General features: G+C 40.1%; 3 protein-coding genes across 9 annotated transcripts in view; 1 reads left to right on the top strand and 2 right to left on the bottom strand.

The window, feature by feature from the left end:
- TMEM241 (transmembrane protein 241) overlaps positions 1 to 2716 on the bottom strand; it is a 73608-nt gene extending 70892 nt beyond the window's left edge. Inside the window, exon 1 of the mRNA XM_030505898.1 lies at positions 2692 to 2716. The gene's annotated coding sequence lies outside the window, so the exon portion shown is untranslated. The remainder of the gene's footprint in view (positions 1 to 2691) is intronic.
- RMC1 (regulator of MON1-CCZ1) lies at positions 767 to 18409 on the top strand. Of its 7 annotated transcripts, none has more exons than XM_030505815.1 (20): positions 767 to 1527; positions 5023 to 5099; positions 6446 to 6530; positions 6906 to 6962; positions 8000 to 8086; positions 9325 to 9465; positions 11057 to 11160; positions 11616 to 11705; positions 11808 to 11913; positions 13276 to 13387; positions 14220 to 14264; positions 14641 to 14694; positions 15009 to 15137; positions 15484 to 15590; positions 16323 to 16442; positions 16615 to 16692; positions 16857 to 16961; positions 17047 to 17115; positions 17258 to 17483; positions 18217 to 18409. In XM_030505815.1, exons 3-20 carry the CDS (start codon positions 6447 to 6449, stop codon positions 18294 to 18296), a joined length of 1794 nt encoding a protein of 597 aa, XP_030361675.1. In that variant the 5' UTR covers positions 767 to 1527; positions 5023 to 5099; position 6446; the 3' UTR covers positions 18297 to 18409. The 7 variants fall into 7 exon arrangements, with proteins under 7 accessions (XP_030361675.1, XP_030361626.1, XP_030361636.1 ...); XM_030505766.1 differs by lacking the exon at positions 767 to 1527 and adding an exon at positions 2773 to 3127; XM_030505822.1 differs by lacking the exon at positions 767 to 1527 and adding an exon at positions 2905 to 3127 and having other exon boundaries at positions 6446 to 6721.
- NPC1 (NPC intracellular cholesterol transporter 1) overlaps positions 18310 to 25165 on the bottom strand; it is a 27098-nt gene continuing 20242 nt past the window's right edge. The window contains exons 18-25 of the mRNA XM_030505758.1: positions 24942 to 25132; positions 24055 to 24170; positions 23364 to 23493; positions 22765 to 22965; positions 21680 to 21911; positions 20502 to 20615; positions 19566 to 19728; positions 18310 to 18937 (exon numbers count right to left, since the gene is read on the bottom strand). Coding sequence (XP_030361618.1) covers positions 18855 to 18937; positions 19566 to 19728; positions 20502 to 20615; positions 21680 to 21911; positions 22765 to 22965; positions 23364 to 23493; positions 24055 to 24170; positions 24942 to 25132 — 1230 coding nt within the window. The 3' untranslated portion in view covers positions 18310 to 18854. The remainder of the gene's footprint in view (positions 18938 to 19565; positions 19729 to 20501; positions 20616 to 21679; positions 21912 to 22764; positions 22966 to 23363; positions 23494 to 24054; positions 24171 to 24941; positions 25133 to 25165) is intronic.

Raw genomic sequence — 25165 nt, 5'->3', positions numbered from 1 at the left:
TGTGTATGGACACAATGTCGGTGAATCTTTCATCCTTCTCCACCAAGGGCAAAATGAAAAGTCAAACTGTGCACTGCAGTCGTATGAAAATGTTAATTTAACAAACCACTTTCTTTATAAATGCAAAAGTCTGGAGCTTTTTAATTTGAAGTACATGGAATGTGGCTCTGACGGTACCTGTAAATACAACTGGGTATTATACGAGAAACAGTTCTGAATCCAACCAGCAGAGGACTGCCTTGGTGATGAAATCCTGAGGGCTGCATCCAAGTTGCATAGCAGAGTAAGACCACTTAGCTTCATTCTTGATACACAGATGGTTCCAAGAAGTCAATTCTCTATAATATTCCTGTCTCTAAAACTGAAATTCTGGGTAGATCATCAACCATTCTTACCACGAAGATAATCATAGACTATGAAAAATAATATTGATCATTGTTATTTTTAAACTAAGGTTTTTGCTTACAAGTACAAAAGAAATACTCAATTTTGTCTTTTTCATGCTTTTATTCTTAATGTCAGTCCTTTTATTTTAGCAGGTTCTAAAAACCTAGCAACGTTTCTCTCCAGTGCGCTTAAAGATGAACTGATGTAGTGGGATGGTTTAGAACTAAGAAATTCTGATCAGCTTCTTTTTAACCGATGACTGTTTCTGCTGCTGCTCTTTATCAAGAGCAGAATATAGTGTGGCTACATGTGACATTCTCACAGTGTGCTGTGAAAGTGGGTTTTTTGGGGTTTTTTTTTTTTTTTTAAATTCTTTTTTTGATGGAAAACTGGTGGTGAAGTAAAAACTTAACATCTTGTGGTGGTATTCTTGCATGGTTCTTTGCATGGTACAGGCCTTCAAGGATTCCTCAGTGTGTTAGGGTAGGACTGCACTAATGCATCCTAACAACTACTGCATAAACAGTAAACAGCCTTGATGTTTATGCCAGTTTCATCCCAGTACTTGGATCCTCTTCCCCTTTCTAGGTGAGACAATTGTCTTGCATTTACCCCTCACTTTTGAAATAAAGGAATTTAGGTCATTTGGAGACTTAAGGCTATTCCAGATTGCTCAGTGAAACAGTTGCCCAAAATAAAGGTATCTGGGAAAGAAGAGACTAAGTATGGGGAGGAAGATGCTACAGTTATCAAAGCCCTTCAGGGAGACCAAAAGCTGCTGCTGTCAAATATAATAAATTCTTCTTCAGAGGAGGTGGCTTTTAAAGTGAAAAGGATAGTCCTATTCTAGGCTTATTACAAGTTTAATTTCCTAGAGAAAAAAATATAAAGCAGTTGCTATTACCTTACAACATGCTTGTCTAGGGAAGATGCTCGTTGTTAAGGATTTTTGCATCATGTGAGAAGAAGAGAGAGGACAGCAGTAAGGGGAAGTGAGGGAAGAGTGTTTTTTGAGCTGTCACTTCAACCCGAGGCACCCTCCTCCCCTTCCCCCTGTGTACCTCAATTTCAATCTTAATATTCCTATTGCAATTGCAGAAAGTGTGTGCTGTCCTGTAGGGAAGTAGGAGAAGGTTAAAGGTCAGTAGCATTCCTTAAATTTTGGCCTTGGATTAACTAACTTTTGGCTAAAATGCAAAAGACTTTTTTTATCATTATTATTTTGTAAAAATTGATAAACTTTAAGGTACTTTAAATGCTGCAGAAATACTCACCCTCTCTAGTTAGCACAGAATTGTTCAGTGACGCAGAAGGGCCCTGCAGAACAAATAACTTGTGGTAAGCCCTTGTTGTGACTTAAGTTGCTCTTGTCTGATGCGAAATCGTTGCAGTTGGACTAACTGGGTTGCAAGTCAGCACGCAGTTGTTCACATTATACCATGTTAGTATCTGATACTTCAGTTTCTCCTGTACTAAGTGGCGCCACTCTGCTCTAATCTGAAAACTTCTGAATTGGTATGATGATCTCGGACTGTTTTTGTTTTCCCCTCTATTTTTTTATTTCCCTTTCTAAACCAATAAGCAAATGTAATAGATGATGTTCTCACATAATTTCTAAATTATACTGTAGGTTTTGCAACTACTGAACTAAGGCATTAGCCAGAGCACCAACCAGTAAAACCCCATTGCTGGTTTATTGTCCAAGCTAAAATACAAGTAAGTGCAAATGCTGAGAAACACCCCAGACTTAAACAAGGTTTTCACAGAATCACAGGATGGTTTGGGTTGGAAAGGACCTTAAAGCTCATCCAGTTCCAACCCCCCTGCCATGGACAGGGACACCTTCCACTAGACCAGGTTGCTTAAAGCCCCATCCAACCAGGCCTTGAACACTGCCAGGGATGGGGCAGCCATAGCTTCTCTGGGCAACCTGTGCCAGGGCCTCACCACCCTCACAGGTAAGAGTTTTTTTCCTAATATCTAATCTGAATCTTCCCTTTTTCAGTTTAAACCCATTACCCCTTTTCCTATCGCTACAGTCCCTGATGAAAAGTGCTTCTCCAGCTTTCCTACGGGCCCCCTTTAGGTACTGGAAGGCCTGTACCCTGAGTGTTCTCCAGGCTGAACAGCCCAAACCCTTTATCAACAGCCCCAGTATTTTATCAGTATTGTTCCTGACACAAGGACTATTTCAGGATATAATTCCCCTTCCTGATCTATTTTGCAGCTAGCCACTCTATAGCGGTTTCATGCCCCAAAGCGCTGTCGGTAACGCCTGTTCCCAGTGGGAAAGCAGGCACTCACCGAGGCAGAGCTGCGCAGCGGCGAGCGGGGGCCGCGAGGACACCGCGGGTATCACGAGGCCCATGTAGGAGGTGCGCGTCCCGGGGCGGGGCCCTTCCACCCGCCGCTCGCTGCCCGCCCGCCGGTGCCCGGGTGCGCGGTGCCTTTAAGGCGGGCCGGTCCGCGTCACGCGCGAGGGGAGTGTAAACAGGAAGCGGCCGGGCCGGGAGGGCTCGCCGGGGGCCGTGGGTGCCGGGTCAGTCGCGCCGCTGCCGCCGCCATGAGCCGCGAGCCGCCGCCGCCGGGCGAGGAAGAGGCGGCGGTTGGAGGGGAAGGAGCGGACGGGCGGGCCAGGGCCGGGGACGGCGGCTGCTACCTGGCGCTGTGCGCGCGGCCCGTGCACTTCGAGAAGGCCAACCCCGTCAACTGCGTCTTCTTCGATGAGGCCAACAAGCAGGTGAGAGCGGCGGCGGCGGCCGCGGGAGGCCGCGCTCCCCGCTGCTGACACACCGGCGGGCGGGTCCCGCGGACACCCGCGCCATGCCTCGCGGGGCTCTGCAGGCGGCGCCGCGGCTTCGGGCCTGTTGCCTTTCCCCCTGCTGCTGCTCTGCTGCCCATGACAGGAGCGGTCTGGAGGCGCTCATGCCCGGGTTTGGTTTTCTCCTCTTCCCTGGGCTGCTGAGCGGGGGTCTGGTTAGATTAGATATGAGGGAGCTCTTCCCTGTGAGGGTGGTGAGACACAGGCAAAGGTTGCCCAGAGAAGCTGTGGCTGCCCCATCCCTGGCAGTGTTCAAGGCCAGGTTGGACGGGGCTTGGAGCGACCTGGTCTAGTGGAAGGTGTCCCTGCCCATGGCAGGGCGTTGGAACTAGATGAGCTTTAAGCTCCCTTCAAACCCAAACGGGGCTATGATTCTGTAGGACTGCTGTGGTGTGAGGTCTTGCTGCTGGGGGCTGGCTCAGGACCTGTCATCCTGGCTAGAGACAGCCATATTTTTCTGAAGTGCATCAACATAGATATGTTAGGTTGAATTTCACCTGCTTTTACTTTCGCTGCCATAAGGTCTTTGGAATTTTTCAGTCAGCACTTTTGATTTTGAATGTCCCAGCATTACTGGCAAACTTTGTCACTTCACTGCTAGATTCTTCTCTCTGATTTTTGTTTTCTTTTTTTCCTTTTCAGTTCCTGAAGTTCAGTATACTCATAAAAACTAATATTTGTAGCTTTACTTGTGGCTCAGACCTGAGTAGGCACTTTGCTTTTAATTTCTTGGCTGTAGTTCTTTTAAATGCATTTGTCCTTAATATGCCTATGGGCTTCTGAGTATTAAGCTCATTATAGCTAAAAGATCCACAATCTGTCATGAGGCTTATATAGATGTCATCATTCCTGTAACCATTCTATGAGGCACAGAATCATAGAATCAGCTAGGTTGGAAAAGACCTTCAGGACCATCAAGTCCAACCATTACCCCAGGACTGCCAAGACTACCACTAAACCATGTCACTGAGGGCCTCATCTACACGGTTTTTCAATGCTTCCAGGGATGGTAATTCCACCACTTTCCTGGGAAGCCTGTTCCAATACCTGATCATAATATGTGTGTGTGTATATATATATATGTATCAGTTGTTTCTATACCTGATCAGTGTGTCTGGTGATTCTACACATACAAGTACAAATAAGGCACTCCCTTTCTTTTTCTAAGATAGTTAAACTTTGTAACAGCATGGATTTTTTTTTTAATGTTATCTTATTCCAGCTCAATAAGCAGTGTAGCTGTAACAGGTTTTATACATGCATATGTGCAGTTGTGCTATATGAATTCTTTAAGTTGTTAGTGCAAGTCAGCTAAAACTTCTTAGGTACATGCCAAACCACAGATTACTATTAAACTGTTCCTGTCTAACAACATGTTTGGACAAGATCAAGCTTCTGGGTCGTTGAGTTGCCTTTCTTCCCAATCCCCAGGCTGATTTCCTTTTTGTTTTAAACAATGTCCTGATGTCTCAGATACTTTGACTAGTACCTGACTTAGGAAAATATCAATATATTAAAAAAAAAAAAGGAAAAGCTTATACAGACTTCTACTGTTTTAACATGTTCAGTAGTTCAGAATATGCCTCCAAGACTGTTACAGTACCACTGGAAGCCCATAACTCTACGTAAACTTGGAGCTCCAGAGAAAGGATTATTATATACTGAATCTCAGTGTGACCTGACAGATCTGTGTAAGAACAAAAATGGTGTCTAGTAAAAAAATGAAAAGTACGGCTTATAGAAAAGACAGCATGTTAAGGTTATGAAGTTATGAATTGGAATAAGCTACAAATACGTTCCCAACTTTTTTATAGGTTTTTGCGGTTAGATCCGGTGGAGCTACAGGAGTTGTTGTTAAAGGTTTGGAGGATAGAAATCCTATTTCTTTCAGGTAAGACACCTTCAGCTTTGCTGCCTTGGGATGGAATTCAGCAATCTTAAAATCGATTGGTACTTAGTTCTGGTCTACTGTAATTCAGGCATAAAATTTGTAAGTTAAAATTTGTGGTCATCTTTTGATTTTGTTCCTGGACATAATCTTGCAATTAAGATGGCATGCTCTGCCCTCATGGATTTATAGTCTTCTGGAGGGGGAAGGGGATAGGTTATTAGGCTGTGCCTTCCTTTTTTAAACAGCAGTGTTTTATTAAAGCATGCTATGTATGTGAGTGTGGGGATTCCTACAGCAGCAGCGACTTATCCAAGGATGCAAATTAAACAAAATGAAGTTAACTGTGTAGAGAACTGTAATTTCTGAATTTCATGCCTGTAATTGAAGCATGGTGTTTCCTACATGTAGGTTTCTTGCATCTTTTTCTTGTTTAATCTAAATTGGCTTTTTTTTTTCTCATGTCTTCCATTTCTTGTGGAAACTTTTTTTTGCAGAATCTGACAACAGTATTTTCAGTGAAACTACTTTGTCTTTAGAAGACTGGTTTATCTATGCCTTTAAGAGCAGTGTCTCTTTGATATCTGTTCATACGTAAGGAAGTATTCTTTTACTTGCAAATTGCCTCAATTCAGATACAGATGAAGCAATTTGTAGTAAAGTACGTTTACTGCAATCTGTCAGGTATTGCATAGGGCCTGTCCTGAGAGTTGCTGTTTTTATTTGACTACCTTTGTCACAAATCCTGAGAGCTGAAAATACTCAGTGAACTTCAGGAGGATCCACAATTTTCCTGCTTGACTGTTTAGCTCTGTTCTTCTGGACTTAATAACACACAGTGGAAGTAGAACTACCTTGTTCATGCCCATTGTACTGATGCTTGTTTGGTAAGAATACATTTTTTTAATCGTATGAAAACAGCTTCACTCTCCCTTTAACATCAGAAATTCTTCTAGAGGATGTTTCCTAATGGGGAGGCAGGTAGGCTTGTGTCAATTAGCAGTAGTTCTTGAAGTAGAGGAGTGATTGCAGGATGTTGGCGAGTGTCACAGAAGTCCAGACTCACTGGGACAGAACTGAGAACTTGGGTTTGAATGGTCCCACAGTCATCCCAACTCTGCATCATAGGCCAACAGAGCTGAGCATCTGTAGTAAGTTCAGGTGCTAGGTCAGGATGACCATTATCTTCCAGTCTGAATTTTGAATCCTGTACTTGTCAAGTAACACTCATAAGTTGCATTCAAAAGCATTTGCATTACACTTTTTTCCCTCTCGTCTTTTTAGGGTGTATTACAGAGTTCTGTAAGAAACTATTTTAGACAGTATTTCCGTAACTTCTTTCTGTGCAGGATGGAAGACAAAGGAGAAGTGAAGTGCATCAAATTTTCCTTGGGGAACAAGATACTGGCTGTGCAGAGAACTTTGAAGAGTGTGGTAAGAAACCTACACCCTACAGATAGGGAATTGGAGCTGGAAATCTTCTCCTTGCAGTACCAGAGTAGAAGCTCAGACAAATGTTCAAGAGGTCTGGTAGCTAACAATAGCTGCAGTGAAAATTCCTCTATCACCCTGAGAGGCTGAGCAGGCAACATTGTTGTCTTGCTAGTGTCATCATTTAAGAAAAGGTGTGGGGGGAGCCGACTTCTATAAGGAATTCCATGTCAGGGGTGAAGTGGAATATAGTGTGTCATGTTTATCTTCGATATATCCAAAATAATTTGAAAAACTAATAAGTATTCTCTTGTATCTATATATGTATCTTTGTGCTTCGTAATTGCTGATACACTTGCTTCATGGGTGTTTTTGCAGGATTTTTTGAATTTTATTCCAGATAGCCCTCAGCTAGAGTATACACAGGAATGTAAGGTAAGTTAAAGGTGCCAGGCTTATATGCCTAGGTGAAACTCTACTATGCCTCTACAAGAGAACTAATTGAGATACCTCCCAAACACTGAGATTAAATAAATGAGATATGTAGTCACTACTGCCTATCCGAATTAAAGTAAACGCACAGATATTAACAATACCATAAAAAACTTCCTGGTCCAGTCACTAATTCTTTCCTAGAAGGGACTGGAAATGCTACGACAACAAATGCTGAGGCAACAAATGTCAGGGTTTGGGAAGAAGAGACAAAGTGCTGGTGATAGAGAAACAGCAGACAGTAATTATACTAATGCCAGATATGTTAATGATGTGGATGCTCTACTCTAATTTCACTGATCAGTGATAGTAAACTATTACTAGTTTGTGGACTGTTTGGTATTTTTAAACAACCCTTTTAATTTTTTTGATGATTATTTTACCAGAAACGTTAATTGGTACTTTCCAACTTTTAACTAAGATAAGTTATGTTTTGGGATATGCTAAAGTAAATTTCTAAACATCTGATTTGCAGAGATCCCTTTATTCCCGTAGACTTCAAAGCTGAAGCAGTCTGCTTCATTATTTAGAATTATGTGTTTGAGTAAATAATTCTAGCAAAGCATTTATGGTAGTGGTCTGAGCGAAGCCATGGCAAATATTTCCACTTAGCTCTTTCTTTATTTCTGTCAACATAAGGAGCCTACTTTTCATGGCAGGAATTGGTTGAATTTGCAGTATGGTTTGAACCAGCAGAACTTGGTTGTATTTAGGGTGAAAAGAAAATTTAACTGTGTAATAAACTTGTAAATCTCACATGGTGCCAAAAATTCAGGTCATACAGTACTTGTGTTCAATCATAATTTTGGAAGTTTTTACATAAGTAGCTGATGCAGGGTCTCCAGTTGACCAAAAATATTAACTCCAGTGATTCGGTAACTGTCGCTTTTGGCCTCGTGTTCTTCATTTAGTAATATTAGCTCATCTGAATAGTTAATTATTCCAAGTAAAAGAGTGTCTGTTTGCTTGTTTGTTAAAAGACAAAGAACGCCAATATTCTAGGATTCTGCTGGACAAGCTCAACAGAAATTGTCTTCATCACAGACCAAGGAATTGAATTCTACCAGGTAATACAAATAACTCCTGCAGGACGTATCTAGAGAATTGAAAACGTAAATTTGTGGCGGTATCTTTGAATTCCTTTCTTCTAGCTTTCTAAATGAGAAAGAACACTACTAAAAAAAGAAATTCTGCCATTTTGTTTGCAGACTATGATTATTTTTCTTTGAGAGGAATACATTTTTGGGGCAGAGGGAATTTATTATCAACAGGTTATTTAGCACAGCTAACAAAGACCTTGTATAAAGGAGTAGTCAGTTAAGCCTTGGGAACCCTAGATTAACAGATGCCCTTGGCTTGCATGTTATATTCATGTATCCATATATTATATGTATATTTAAATCTAATGTGAAATACCACTTCATGTAGAACAAGTGAGCATTTGGGAGGATGTGTGCATGCTTAAAATGCAGCAAAGAACAAATAATCGATTAGATACTGATACCTACCTGCAAAGGGGCAGTTTTCTTCTATGTTGATCTCATTATCTGCGTTCCTCTGTGTTATGTGTATTTACCTTTCATACATTTTTGAAGAAATCTAATGAATAAACAGCCCTTTCTGACATTCATGATGAGGAATGTTATAAACTTCCTCTGAAGTTGTGCACTTCCCAATAGTTCCAGTCCTGGAGCTAAGACATGGTGTTTCACATGATTACTGTGACTAATAACTAGTACTAAAGAAAGTAACAGAAAAAGCAGCAGCATTTGCTGCTGATTGAGGGGGGGAAATATATTTGGCACCTAAAATGATTATGAATGTCAGCCCTGCAAATAAAAGGGCTGAATGAAGTAAGTGTGTTTTTTAAAGAAAAGCTATTTAAGCCCTTAAAATGAAGAGAATTAATTTATATACTGTCTTATTTCTTAAAATAAAAGATTAAGGATGCTGGGGAGTGTAGGTAGCAAAGATATTGTAATAACTTTTTATTAAAACTTCACTAGTTGTGTCAAGCTAGCTATTTTCTCCATTATGGACAGAACTTATATCCAGACCTAGATGAGTGGAAGACACACCACCTTTCAGCTTGTTAGAATCTGAGGAGGATTTGATGTGTGTTTTCTTAGCTACAGTAGATTGGGGCCTAAGCTGTAATTGTCCGGTTTCTGAGGTTTAATTCTAGCACTGTAAATGCCCTTACACACTTAACAGTTTCTCACTTAACAGTCCTAGTGACTGTGTAGTACCATTTTTGTTGTTGGAATACTGAAAGTAATACAATGCTAGTATCCTATTTTTCCAGGTATTACCAGAGAAACGAAGTTTAAAACTTCTGAAGAATCAGAGTATTAATGTCAACTGGTACATGTATTGTCCAGAGAGCTCTGTTATTCTTCTTTCAACCACTGTCCTTGGCAACGTCCTGCAGCCATTCTATTTCAAGGTAAAGGGAGGTATTCCGAACTTTTCATTTTGTGTGCTGCTTTTTAGAATGCCTCTTCACTCAAATATTCTATTGCTTTTCCTGGGCTTCTTACATGAAGTGCATGTGTTTACATCCTTGTATGACTGTAAGCAAAGAACAAAGCAAAAATCTATAAGGTAGTTCCAAGGTGATGGCTTAGAATTAAGTAATTTGCTCTTTCCCATGTTCTCCTTGGAAAGAGGCATGTTCAGCTACTGTTGGACCTTAAGAATGGAGGGGAAAAAAAAATAGTGACACAATATTTGACAACTTAAATATATTTCAAGAGATCTTTTTCCACTGAAGTATATATTATTTACTTTTGATATGAGCTTTGGCACTCTGTAGTATGATAATAAAAAATAAGGGCCTCTCATTTGTGATTATAATTACCTTCCAAATGTGAGGGGATGAGTCTGAAAAAGAAAGACAAAAGGTAGCGCTTAAGAAACAGCTATTGTCCCAAGCATGAGATGGTTTATTTATTTATTTCTCTTGGTGGTCTTCCCTGTGGACAATGCTTAAGTTTACTGGGAAAATATTTTTCTTATTGTCTTGGAAAAGTGTGTAGTGAAAGCTAGAAGCTGTTTTAAGTTAATCACGCAGTCAGATGATTTATAGGATGAAGAACTACAGCATTTGTCTTGCTTCCATCAAAGGATTAGTAAGATTTCTGTGGTAGTGTAAGGAAAGAGATTAAAAAGCAGCTTATTCAAATGTGTTGATCATGTGTAGGGTCTGTACTGCATCCTGAAATGACATTCTTCTAGGTGGCTGGTGGAACTTGCTAGCCTTTCACAGTTTTCTTTTTAAAGGCTTAGGTCATGCTTCCCCCTCCTTGACGTTTTGTGTTGAGTTGCAGCTTGAAGCTAAATAGTTCTTATTTTGTGTTCAGAAGGTAATCTTTAAAGGTCTCCTGAGAAAGGTACCGTGCTGAAATCTTTTAAAATAGAGCTTTAGCAAAAGAGATGTTGCTGTAGCGTTCACACTTCACACTCAAGAGTGAATGAATGAGAATGGGAAGTGAATTTCAGTTGAAGCTTTGGAAACTCTAAAAATTCGTTTAAATATAAATCCCATAGTAAAGAGGAGAGAGGAAACATTGTGCATGAACAGAGATATGCTTTGAGTATAAGGCAGATTGTGCATTTAGCAGGAACTAAAGGAAACTGTGACTGGTAGGAGGTACCAATATTTCCCCTTTCCAGTAAGCGGTTATTCATGACTTGGAGCATATACTTTGCTGGAAGAGAGAAAGGAAGAGAGGTGCTCTTTGAGATATCTAGGTCAATTGTAAATGGGATTTGTATAGATATTTGTCTTTGACTTACTAAAATTTAAAGGCTTCTCTAGCTGAAGCTGATGTTATAAAATCAAGATGATAAAGCTGCTAAAATTATAATAGTAGAAGCATGTGTTGAGTCACGCACTTTGTGTCAATGCCTTTCTTCTTTTCGGCTATTGCCACTCTTGGCCTCCTGGGAGTGCTGTTGATACAGCATTTGATTAAAGGTTGCTTGAGACCTCTGGTTCATGTCTTAATAATTATTTATTTTTTCCTGCTTAACAGAGTGGAACGATGTCAAAACTATCGAAATTTGAAATTGAGTTACCTGCAGCACCCAAGTCATCCAAGCTCAGCCTTTCTGAAAGAGATATTGCTATGGCTACAATGTATGTACCTAACTAATTAAGCCTTCCTTGGAAAAGTGTGACAGTTCAGGGGATGCTGAGAGAAGAATATTAACTCGGTTGCATTTATTTCTTGTTCTAGCAGTACTACTGCATTAAAGTGCTTCCGTTACTGCCATGAACAAAGCCTCTAAAGAGTATCCTAGAGCAAGCAAACTGAGAAGTTTTATATTAAATTGTTCTTGATTTGTATGGAAATTTTGAAAATGCTTATTTTTTTTTAACTGGTGTGTTGATAGAGTTGGTCACAGATGCCCAACTTGCATGAGTCTAGGCTGTACCATGTCAAGTATCTCATATCGAGTGTTGGTTTAGTCTTGATTAATTGATTACTTGACTTTTTTAGGATAAAATGTATGGCTCTAGTAGACTGCTTAGAGCTAGATTACTTAGAGCTCTTGTTTGAAAATAATGCTGTAATCCTATTGTCTTGTTAGATATGGACAGCTTTATGTTCTCTATTTGAGGCATCACTCAAGGACTTCCAATAGTACAGGAGCAGAAGTAGTCCTCTATCACTTACCCAGGTAAGAACAGAATGAACCCTGGTGGCGATACACGCATAAGAGACATTTTGTTTTCTGGTTTAAACAGGCTTACTGACCAAGCTCTCATGCCTGTTTCCATAGAGAGGGCTCCTGTAAGAAGACACACGTTTTAAAGCTGAACAGAACTGGGAAGTTTGCGCTGAATGTTGTGGATAACTTGGTGGTAGTCCATCATCAGGATACTGAGGTCTGATTTATTTATATTATGTTGTGCCCTTGCTTTTAAAAGTTACAGGCAGACTTTAATAAAAGTGCCTGTTAGCTCTAGAAAATATTTTTGCATGTGCTTAGCTTTGCCAAAAGCCAGAGTATTTGCAGGAACAAACCCATAAGGATAGAAGAGATTCAAAGTTATCCTTTTACTTTGCTGGGCTAACATTTAATCAATCAGGGCTGTTGTTAATTCCTGAGTTTTATACTTTTTTTTTTCTTCCTGTTAGTTTCCTATGATACTCTCATGCTGCACTGTGTAGGTGTTTAAGGCAGCATATGAAGAAGTAGAGTTAAATTGGATACTAAATTATTAAGCCTGGGAACTTCTCATATTGCAAACATTTGAATGTTATGTTTATGACACAAACATGCTCCTTCAGTTTGAAGGCCCAGATCTGCAAAAACTTCTATGGACTCAAGTGATCTTATGCATATGGTAGTGGGAGTAGAACATGTTTGTCTAGTCTCACTAGCAAGGCTTGATCAGTAGTGAAGCTAAAGTGGTATTTTGCTCTTAACCTGTGGAAAGGCTTTGGCTTCTTGTAGTATCTTCTCTTGGGCAGCTTCAGGAACAGGGACATCTTATCTCATTAGGATGATTAGTTGATGTTTCAGCTATAATTCATGTTAATTATACACATTTAACCTAGAGCACTTGTTCTCCATCATTTTGGTCAAGCTATAACTATGACTATATAAACACAGAAAACAAAACCTAGGTAGGTTTATATTTTACCCTATATCTACAAATAAGGTAGATGCCAGCAGTGGAAGTCATGTTTCATTAGCACTAACAGCAAAGCTAATTTCTACTGTGCAAGGCTAAGAATGTGGTCCATACTGTGTGGAAGCGTTAGTGACCTGAGTTGAACAAGACTGAATGGTAGATGTATGAGGACATCATAGGAAGATGCAGAATTTTCCTCAGTTTCTAGTGTCCATAACTAAGCAGGGAATTCAACATGAATCTTTGCAAGGGGATGTACAAGATAGGGGGACATTTACCAGGGCCTGTAGTGACAGTTTAAGGGGGAATGGTTTCAAACTGAAGGGTAGATTTGGATTGGATACAAGAAAAGAATTTTTTACAGTGAGGGTAGTGACACTCTGGAACAGGTTCTCCAGGGAAGTTGTAGATGGCCCATCCCTGGAAGTGTTGCTTTGAGCAACCTGGTCTGGTGGAAGGTGTCCCTGCCATAGCACATCTCTTCCAACCTAAACTATTCTCTGATTCTAATGGAGAACATAAGATTAAAATGTGAAAAATCAGCCTGAATACATTTAAACAGGGAGTAATTCACACTTGTGAATACTAATTTCCTCTTCTCAATTGCAGACTTCAGTTATATTTGACATCAAGCTAAAAGGAGAATTTGATGGGTCTACTACCATCCATCAATTTGTACTTCCACCTCGATCAATACAACCCTACCAAATACCTGTAGCAGGTATTATTTATTATATAATAAATATCCTAACACTGTTATCAAGATTATCTAAATGTAATAGCTGGCACCCAAGAGTGCTTCAGGTTTTAGGATGCTGGTTACTAATATTTCTGTGATATATATTTAGGAGAGGGTGAGGGAGGAAAGAAGGAATTAAGCATAAACTTGTGTTCCAAGCTTATGCCTATTACAGAAAAGTAATCAATGTTAAGACTGCAACACTTAGATTCTTCTTTGATTACCTTTCTGTTCTCCTGTCCTAGAAATGTAGCAGATAATTACCCTCCAGCTGGAAGTAGCTGGAAATAGTCTGAGCATAGTTCCACCAGCACATGGCAAAGCAGGATGTTTCTCCTTATAGAAGAAAAAGGTGCTTCTAAAGAGCTTCTACAAGAGTGATAGCACCTTAACATCTGAGTTTAAGTCACTAATAGCAAGTATGACTGGTAAATCTGCAGGTGGAAGCTTGTATTAAACAAAGGTTAGGATGAGAAAGTACAAACCAGTATTTGTTTTTACAATTATTATAGAAATACAGCAGATGGAGTCTATATATATGGAATTACAGTACTAGAGATAGGATACTTGTACATGCATGATGGCACTTGTCTGTTTTGAAGAATTTGTTTGCCTTCTCAGTATCAGACTTTCTTTGTAGATGATCTGGCTACATGAATAGGAATACTTTTTTTTGCCTGTGTGCTGTAGGACTGCTAGATGTGTTACAATCTATCTGTGCCTTTTCAGTGTAAGATTATAGTTTGTATTTTATTAGTGTAGGAGAGCTGCCAGAGCACTATTGTTCTTCACCTGATGTTGTTTTTTCCTGCAGGTCCAGCCTCTGTGACTAGTCAGTCTCCTGTTCCATGTAAACTCTGTATCCTTTAACTACTCTACAACTGTAAGAGGCTTTCTGAAGCCTTATTCTATGTACCATTGACCCATTAAGTCCAGCTTTAGCTGATTAAAGACAAAGTAGTATGCTTCATAAGAGACTAATGCTTTCACAGAATTATAATTATGGAAATCTAGTATACAACTATACTTGGTCATTTGACATACATGTATGAAATTACTGATAGGTACACTATGAAATTGAAGATATAATTCCAAGAATATGGTTCAGGACTTCCAAGATAAGGTGACAGTAAATAGAAGTACATTAATGGGATCTGTATCAGTACAGTAATGTGAATAGTAGCAGCAGTTTAGAATCAAATGTTAACTAATGATGTTAGAACTTTAACATTCAGATTCTTCTTCTTGGATTGTCTTTCAACCTGATATTATCATCAGTGCAAGTGAAGGTAAGCAGTAAGCTGTCTCACTCTAGTCTAACTCAGTGTCAAAGGGTGGCCAGTTTATACCTTCAGTGCACAAAGCAGCTTAAAACAAAGCAACTAAGCAGATGCACCTAGTAAGATGGCTACTCTTAGTAGTAAAAGTGTGGTTATCCTCAGTTATCACTATAACTTTTCAGGGGTAATGCTGCTCTAAAACAAATTTAGGAAGGCAAATAAGTTATAATCCAGATGTGTTCTCATTTAGAGATGGAAAAGTTGGATGTCTAGGCTATACTATACAAGGCAATTCACTTTTTGTTTTATTCCTTCAAATCAAGGTTACCTCTGGAGTCTTCAGGTGAAACTTGAACCTGTAGTTAACCTCTTGCTAGATAAAGGAAAACTAATGGATTTCCTTCTCCAAAGGAAAGAATGCAAAATGGTTATCCTATCTGTATGCTCTCAAAGTAAGTTCAAGTGCTTTGTCTGTATCTTGAAAGTACAGTTCTGCTTGTTCATAAATACTGACACAAGTTAGCTGAGCTGTTCTTAGATTTGAGATCACCTCTGAAGCTAGCTTGGTCCTGGAAGATGTCATTTGCCTAGACTACCCTCAGTGGGTTGGTTAATTTAAATTATCAGCATGGAAGAATTCAACCCACTCCCCAGTTAGTTAAAATACATCTGAAATGACTGAAAGTGTTTCTTTAAGTTTAGAATCAAGCTTAGAGCAGAGATCACCTTTTAAAAGTGGCAACATTGAAGCCCCTGCTTATTTCTCCTCATAGTTCTTTTTTCTTTTTATCTTTCCAGTGCTCAGTGAGCCAGAAAGGGGATCACTGTCTGTGATTGCAACTGTTTTTGACAAACTGAATCATGAATATAAGAAGTACTTGGAAGCTGAGCAAAGCTATACTATGGTAAACCATGTTAGCTACAGCAGCTTACAAAGATAGGACAATGCTCTTTGCATTTCAGGTTGCATCATGGTGAACACATGCTCTTTTCAACTTAGGAAATTCAGGTCTACCCTAAGGTCCTGGCTGCCCCAAGCTCACAGGAGAAGGTCTACCATGCAGAGTGCACTAAGACCCCCACTTATCACTGCCTTGTGGCAGATGACACACAGCTCATCTCCAGCATGACAAGTAACATCATACCCTACTGCTTGAAAGCAAAAGAGGGTAGAAGCTTAAAAAGCAGCTTGGAATACATAACTTCCAAAGTAGTTTCCAAATCACTGATTTCATGGCACACTATACCATTGCCCAACATATGCAGCCCTGATGCATCTCAGAATTGCTTCTGTTAAAACACCAAGTTCAAGCACTAACTCATACAGTACAGCCACATACTGAAAATCCTTTTAAAAGCCCAGGGCATATGTCAGAGTAAGTTTGATTCATCTCTTGGCTTTGAGGCTTACTATAGCAGTTAAATTTACATTGCTTTTAAAAGCAGTTTTAAATTGAATACAGAAGCCTACGCTGAACAGAATGCATTCTGTATAATGTGACCACAGATGTGAATTTGCTTAGTAACAAAACATGTTTATAGTTATGGTCCCAGTGGAGAATGATCTCTGTACAGATAAGACTGACTAAAACTGAGCAACACTGCAGTTTTCTTTTAAAAAGGCTTTCTTCTTGCAGGTGGTGGAAGCAGGCCTGAGTAGAAGTAATCCACTCCTGAAACGTCCAGTTCGCACTCAAGCAGTTATTGACCAGTCTGACATGTACACACACGTTTTATCTGTATTTACAGAGAAGAAGGTAAGTTAATGTTAAGTGTTAGACTCCAAGCAGCAGACGTAAGTTGATTGCTTGGAATAGCCTGCAGAAGGCTTTATTATCAGGACTAGGGTATTTCGATGCCCATCCTTATGGTGCTGTCATTAATAGGGGAAGCTATGCAAGTTCCACCTAACACTTTTTTCTTGCCCAGGAAGCACCTCATAAGTTCACTATAGCAGTCCTGATGGAATACATTCGCTCTCTTAACCAGTTCCAGATTGCAGTTCAGGTAAAGTACTTACACATGTCATATGTACCACCTTACTTCATGAAATGACATAGAGTTTCACATCAGTCCTGGTCATACATCCAAGTCCTATAGAATGCTACCTTCTAGATTGTAAAAACTGATAGTGAGACATACCTTTGATGGTCATCTTCCTGCATTCACAGCACTACTTATATGAGCTGGTCATCAAAACCCTTGTTCAACACAACTTGTTCTACATGCTCCATCAGTTTCTGCAGTACCATGTGCTCAGTGACTCAAAGCCTTTGGTACGTAAGATAAGTTGCTTCAATAAGCTAGTGATGGAGATGAGAGGTCTTCAGAATCTTAAGGTTATTTCTGCTTTTGCCCTAGGCTTGTCTGTTACTGTCCCTGGAAAGCATTTACCCTCCTGCACACCAGCTCTCTCTGGACATGTTAAAAGTAAGCATTTCAGACTATAGTAACTCCATGTCACACATGGGTTAACTTATCAAACAACTTACCTGACCAAGCTTGCAGTGACTAGCTAGCATCTCAGTCACTTGTTAGAAGCATAGTCTTACAGCTGTGATTGACTTCACAGAGACTTTCCACAGCAAATGATGAAATAGTGGAAGTTCTGTTGTCCAAACACCAAGTTTTGGCTGCCTTGAGATTCATCAGGGGCATTGGAGGACACGACAGCATTTCAGCCCGCAAATTCCTTGATGCAGCAAAACAAGCAGAAGATGACATGCTTTTCTACACTATATTCAGATTCTTTGAACAAAGAAATCAGCGGTTACGAGGAAACCCTAGTTTTACACCAGGTAAGCAATAAGCAGTCAGATACTCAGTTGTGCAAATAGAACTAAGACTTGGTTCACTTCCAGTCTAGTCGAGTCTGAATTACGAGATAAAACTGTTGGTGCATTTTAGCCTGTATTTTAGACTTGCCTTCAAGCATAATTCTAAAGTTAACTTGTCACATCCCATTGTATACTGCACCCAGGAGTAAAGAGAATGAACCAAACAGGAATTTGCAGATTAAGCTAACCTGCTTGGCCTGCAGTTGCTTGCACTTCTAGGCTTAGCTGAATCATTACCTCTGATTAGTGCTTTCTCCTGAAGCCAGAAACTGGGTCAAGAAACCTTTGAGTTTGGTTGGTTGTTTCCACAGATTACAAAAATTCAAGGCCTGTTTTGTACTACAGTTTCTCTTACTTCGAAAACAAAGTTACATTGCTTGCACCAGCAACACAATATCACCAGAGAGTCTGTAGGCACAGAATCCCACTTTAAGATCTTGTACCTTGACAGTAAAGAACTCACTGATATGAATCTGCTAGTTAGATACTGGAACTAGATCAAACATCTGCTTTAACACAAGAATACTTATCACAGAACTGGAGATAGCTCAGTATTCTACTGCTTTAAAATTATTAAACTCCTTTACTTAAAGGCATTAAAGATAAAAATTAGTGCTTAGGAATTGAGGTAAGTTAAACTACAGTCTTGTTTCTAAGTTTTAAAGTTAATGTCTGTTTCCCCCCTGCTCCTTAGGTGAGCACTGTGAAGAACATGTCACCTTCTTCAAACAAGTTTTTGGAGAACAAGCTCTCATGAAGCCCACAACACTCTGAAAGACTCTTCCACTGAAATGTATAAACTTAATTTATTGCATTTAAGTAGATTTTTGAACTACAAAATTGCTATTTTATAATAAAGTATATACAAGACATTTTGGCAAATAGTACTAAAAATATTACAACTTGTGATGGCTTCCCCCTAAAAATAGAGACAAAAATTGCATTGACCTGCATTTAAAAATCAGTGTCAGTGGTTTAGCAGTCCATTCTCCTACACATCACCTCAGTTTCTTTGACAAAATAAGCTATTCAAATCTCAATACAGCTGGTTTAGGTTTCTAGAAGAAAAAGATGCAACCTCTTGACAACAGAAGTGGTTTAGTGATTTTAACACATCTAGTTTTAGTAATACTGTTACATGAGCCACACGTAGCATTTCCTGAGTTTAAAGCTATGTCCAAAGCTGCAGCTGATCTCTTTTAGTTGAATCTGTGCAGGAGTCAAGTCAGTGGTGGTTACAGTGTGATAGTCATAGAACATTGCTGCACTTCAGTTCTTAAGAGCTGGGCCTAAGCCACAGTTCATGGAGTCCACTGAACACTGTTTAAAAAACTAGAAGTAGAGGAGTCGCTCCCGTTCTGTACCTCTGGTCCTCTCTTGTGCAGCGTGAGTTTTAGCTTTATTTACCGATGGGCCTGAGAGAGAGAGAACACAGAGTTAATTCCAAAGTCTCAGCATTGCAGCTGATCAGGAAGCATACATGATCTAACGGTCTAGGTCTAGCTTAACATGGATGAGACTTCAGAAACATGCTTCTGCTCAGCTGTTAATAGCTGGCAGCAGCAGCAAGGGCAGTAGGTGAATCTCCATCAGTCTTAACCCCCTTAAGTAAGGCTGAGTTCAAGTATACTTTTAAGAGCTACACTATATGCATGACTTCCCAAATTCAGGAGGGCAGTGTTTGGACCATCCAGCATCCCAGAGCAGGTTTGTTGCTTCTCCCTACCATCCTGTCCCCAGGCTGAGATACAAATAAATCATGCTACTGTCTGCTGGGCCCTATGGGCCTAGCAGCCATCTCCACAAAAACCAGCACAGGCAAGGCTGCAGCTGCTTCACCTCAGCATGCCTGAACAGTCAGCCTGCACTGCCACCAGAATGCCCTTGCTTTCCAACAGCCAGCCTACTTGGAAGAGTGAGGCATATTCAAGTACTGCTTTTGTATCTTCACAAGCCTTTCCATTTCATGGAGTGGAAAAGTGTACAGAGGCAGCTAGCTGTTTCTGTTTGAAGCATGTTTTGGAGCTGACTGTCACATCTTACCTATGTAACTAAGCAGAACTGGAAGAAATATTAGTCCATGTGTTGCTCCCAGCAGAACCACAGCTAGATACATCTTGAAGTAGAATATCTTGAAGATTTGAGACTTGGAAAAAGCCAGTACTACAATTCCTCCAAATTTGGTCAGTGTGATACCACTGAAAACCTGTCAATTAAAAAAAACCAAAAATAATAAGTATTAAAGTGGTAAGTAGGGCTTTATATAATCCATTTGCCTAAGGTATTTAACATTTGCTAAAATTTTTATGTAATTTGAGGCTCCTATATGCAGTATACCTCCCTCCCCATTAGTCCTCAGAAACAAATCCAAGACTTAACTCAGGAGAAGAGTTCTATTTCTTGGTCCCACTAGAAACCAACACCGCAGGACAGGCTCAGTATGGTTAAAAACCCCCTAATCTGTACAGCCACCTAGTTTATTTTTTACTTCAGGCAGATAAGAGATGAAAACTATCACCTGAAGTATCTCACATTCCAGTGAAGGCCCAGTACATGCATTACCACAACAGTGTTCCAGCCCCAACCATGTCACTTAGACAAAGTGATATGACAGTACTGCCTATAATACTGAGCTCTGCTTGCATTCCCAAAGCTCCAGTTACATCCCGTATTCAGAACAATCTTTCCTAGTCACCTCTGAGTATCTGGAAGAGAAAAGCACTTAAACTCTAATGAGACAATTCAAGGCTAACCCAATCTACTAGTTCAGCTAAAACTTTTAGCTGAGGTAGTAGTTCTACTATGAGATAGTAGTAACAGACTAGAAATGGGAGTCTCTATCACCCCTGTTACTAGTAGAAGCCTAGGAAGAATTTTAAGCATTCCAAAAGAAAAGGCAAGGCCATCCTTATGGCTTAGGGATACTGGCGTAGTTTCTAACTTGGTTACCCATTTCACCCCCATACAGTAGATACTTACTGAGCTGCCCATGTGAGACAGAGCTGCTTCTGCACGCTCTACTCTACTGCCCTTACTACTAACAGTGAACGCTCTTGTTACATGGCTGCAGAATTCCACAGCGATACCACAACTCTAGGGAGTGAAAAGAAACAGGTATGAACACATCATTTTAGATGAGCACTTTGATGATAATGTCTCTACTCAGAACTCTAGACAGGCTAGAAAAGTTCTGCCAGCTGTGATCAATTCCCAGGGTTAATGTCATTGGACATTACAAGCTCAGTATTTCTTGCTTTCTAGGGGCTGTTGCAAGTATTGTACAGCATTTTACCACCAGTCATTACTAACTGACAATCAATCTGATTAAACAGGAATCAGAACATTAGATCATTTTGGAGAAGTTTCTTGATACTGAAGAAAGCTGGCTTCAACAAGGTGCACACAGTGAACACTGAACTCTCTTTACAGATACTAGCTGCAATAACATTGCTTTAGAACAACACTGAGTATTCATGCTGATTTGATACCATAGAAATTCAGCTGATTAGTCATTTAACAATACTGAACTGTTGGCAAATCTTAGATTTATCTGGCAGGTGGATCTGCATGAACATATGCCTAGTTGTAACATGGGGCAAACCGTTTACTCTCGTAACTTTCTCAGATCTGCCACAAATCTCTGGAAAGCAAGGCAAGCAGAACTCCAGCACTCAGCTATTAGTTACTATGTTCTGGAATGTTTCACCAAAGCACTCTCTGCCCAAGTGCTTTCATCCATTTATGCAGGAACAATACTGGTGCTAGCACATCACAGATCTACTCTGTAGAGCATAAATACAGCAAAAGCCCTAACACTAAGCTATATATCCTTAACTTAGGCATGAACAGCTTCTGTTGATGTGCAACAGCACGTAGCCTATATAGTAGCAATACAACTTGCTACAGAACAGACTAGACCACCACCAGCTGCAGTACAGTTGACAGTTCAATGGCTTTATATTATCAGTACTAAGACTAGTTGTTAGAATAAGCCTGTTTTCTACAGACCATCTAGATGTATTAAGATAGTTCCACTACTGTTCAAATGCCTGTCAAAATTTAGTAGAAAATACATATATATTCATGATACTGAGCAGTAAGACACAGAATTGTTCAAGACTTGGCAACAGAAGCAGCGAGATGTCTTGCTAACTTACCATGACAAGGTTTACTAATGAAACTGCATTCAAGCTGATGCCCCAGAGCCACATCACCCCAAACATGTTGACGATGATCATAGCAATAGTTATTGAAACTACAACAGCAGCCCATACTTCAAAACCAAGCAGCACAGTTGTCACCAAAAATATCGATCCCAAGGAGATGCAGAGGTTAAAGATAGCATCGTGCACAATTGTCAAGTATTGTTCATAGAAGACATAAAACACACTGTGGAAAGAAGAGAAGTTGCAGTTAGCCATCTTCCTTGTTACATGCTAATATTAGATTAGCTTCTGTACTACAGATAAAGTACTTCCCTCCTAACAGGGGTCACCAACAGAAACTAGCTTCCTAACATCAGTGGAATAACTCCTATGGAAATGCTGGCTGTTATATGACAACTCCTCACTAACACTTCAAATAAAGGCTGTACCTGGAAGTCAGAGCAATTCCCACACTTCAGTAGAAGCAGCTCCAGAGCTGCCAGAAGGCAGCTCCTCAGATCAACTGAGGTATCTGCAGAAACTACTGCAGAGAGTCTGAACCGATTCATTGCACAGGATGACAATACAAGGATGGATAGGATTCTTTGACACAAAGAGATCAGCTGTACAGATAACAATTCCAACATAATTTCATTGTGGTACTCTTCCACAGTCTTTAGTATGTTAATCATGCAAGCATTAGATTAGCAATACTTGGCAACACTGCTGCCTTTGCTTTAGGTTTAAATAATTGAAAGTTTGAAGTCAATACATTCACATTACAGCTTGCAACTACCCAGGTCAATAGATCTGCTCAAGTTGGAACTATTCAACCCTACTAACAAAAGCTAGGAAGGGCCTGAGCTGCTTTTGTAGTGAAGGACAGGTTGATTTAACTTAGTTATCAGCCACAGTTGATAGAGTTAGTGCTGTGGATGCAAGTTATATATTTTTGTGGTTTTACTATAAATTCCAGAATCTCTGTATTACCTTCAGTTAGACAAAACTCAAGACTCAAGTCTCTAAGATGTTATTAGCCAGTACCTTTTCCTAGTTGCTCGATTATTTATCACTAAGGCAGAAAGATGTAAGCATACCTGTAAGGAAACACCCGGTAGTTCTTCTCTTTGATGCCCATGGTTTCAGTGATGTTATCTGCTATAACCCGGGCTTTCTTCATAGCATCAATAAAATCAGATGATGTTTTCAGTACAGTATGGTAAGTCATAAAGTAAGTAGCTCCAACATCAGATTTGTTGTTTATAAAGTTGACAGCAGAGCTATATGCAGCATGTCCTCTACATAAACATAGTAACATTTCAGATGTCAATGTCAGTGACCACCATTCAAATTTACTAGCTTTTATAGTGTAAAATCTTGTTTCTAACAGTTCCCAAAACTGACAGAAGCTTCGGAGCACAACACATTTCAAGATTGCACAGGATATACTAGAATAGACTGATTACAGAAGTTGTTGTTCTTTGTACAGGGAAAAGCAGCTGTTCCATTTAATTGCCGATGCATTTGTTTTCCCAGTTTTGTTTCAGAAGATGTTACAGTACAGCCAAGATGTCATTGTCTGTCTGCCTTTCAGAAGGACATTAAATATCCAGCCTTGCAGACATACAGTTACACTTCCACAGCAAGCAACTTCAACACACTGGGCTAAGTAAGATACATCAAATATGGCTCTTACCCTTTGCCACATTTAGGGTTAGGATTGTCTGATAGGAACATAGGCAAAAATGTCATGAAGTCTTTGCCCTGTGGTCTCTGCTTGCCTTCTTGAGTCAGTGGTCGACAGCGAGTGCAGGATGGATCAGTGACTGAAAAAGAATACACGAAGGTGATCAACTATAGGATCAACTATTCTTTGTCATAATACTAGTAACTTCTGATTTGCAATACTATAGGATAAAGTTCCTTAAAAAGCACTTTCACTGATGAAATAACCCATCAGCCCTGAAATTCTGTACAAAGTTTGTAGTCCTTTACTTTTATTTATTACTAATAAAGCAAGGGCTACCAGGGAACTCGGTTACTTGTGCACTACCTACATCGGACTCAATAAGAACTATACCAAACTGAAGGATCTGAACAAAACCAGAGCACTAGGCTTGTGTACTCTACTGAACCCAGCAGAAGGATCAAGTTATTTTTTGAACAGTCATTACAATGGCTGTGCAGGTAGGCTGTCTTCAGCCTGCAGCATTCGAGTAGAATGTTTACATTCACTCAAACAGCAGTTCGAACAAATTAGAGGGCAACTCAAGAAGTGCCTGCTCACAGCAAGAAAAGCTATTCACCTGACTCATACCATGACAATGTTTTGGCTGTGAAGCTTATAAACCAAACTAATCCCCTAGCAACAAGATGGATGCCAATACCTGAAGCATTGCAAAACTGTCCAGTGGTATTGTAGATTCTGCAACAGGATGACTGTGGCTTCACCCAGTCAAAGTAGTCATCAATCCAGGATGATGGGGCATAGCCTATCCTCGTGCTAATAAAATAATGCAACATACCCATAATCAGTAATCTTATGTTTCACATTCCCTTGACCTCTCCAATGCTGACTTACACCATGTTATCTCATTCTGGTCCAAGCTACTTAGCTCTTCATGTAGTCCCCTGCTCCAGTACTCCATCCAAGAGCCAGTCTTGCTCATAACACCGGCTAACAAGCAGCAGGAGCTTCTTCCCCACATTCAGGTTCCACTGCCAAGCTCAGTTTTCCACTCCCCTATCCATTCTGTGCCCCATCCTATTCCAGTTATTGTTGCCTCAGTTTTTAAGCAAGGCTCCTTCTTCAGTTAGGCTGAAGTGAAACCACTGAGATACAGTGGAAGGAATCAGAAAGAGACTTTCTTCAGTTGTTAGCAACTGAACTCCAGATACAATTCCTGCTTAGCCTTGCTTGGCTAGACCAGTTCATCCACCAAGTTTAGAAGCTGAGTATGCAAATCATTTTCCAGGAGAGCTTAACCATACTGAGAGGTTTTCATTAGTTCTTCCTACTATTCCCAGCTTCCTTGAAGGATCAAGCTCTTTTTCTAAACCCAAGTACATCAATATATCCCATTAGTCCAGACAGGTTTTATCCTCATCCTAGGAGACTGCCACAGCTTCTTCCCTTCCTCCCTCCCAAACCACAGTGTAAAACAAGTACAATAGAGTGACAGTTGTACAAGCCGGCCTGAACTAAATTAAAGGACACACTGGTCGGCTACATCTCTTCAATGTGACCATGCAGAGAAAAGCACAAGAGACTTACTAGCTACCAATTTCTGCAGCATTGAAGACTTGCTGGACAAGTGAATCATTATTACATCCCATTCCACCACACACCATGTTCTGTCCTTCCAAAGAGGTGTAGTTGTGCCCTTCTTCTAGGACAAAGTAGACAGGAGGACCTGCATGCAAGTACTTGCTGATGTGGCTGAAGTAATCTATTACATAGGAGTCCTAAAAGGGAAATGCTTGAGTTACTATTACATG

This window comes from Strigops habroptila, chromosome 1 (assembly GCF_004027225.2).
Source record: "Strigops habroptila isolate Jane chromosome 1, bStrHab1.2.pri, whole genome shotgun sequence".
Lineage (NCBI taxonomy): Eukaryota > Metazoa > Chordata > Aves > Psittaciformes > Psittacidae > Strigops > Strigops habroptila.
The sequence above is the reverse complement of the archived record's forward strand: the minus strand, read 5'-3'. Positions and strand labels throughout refer to the sequence as shown.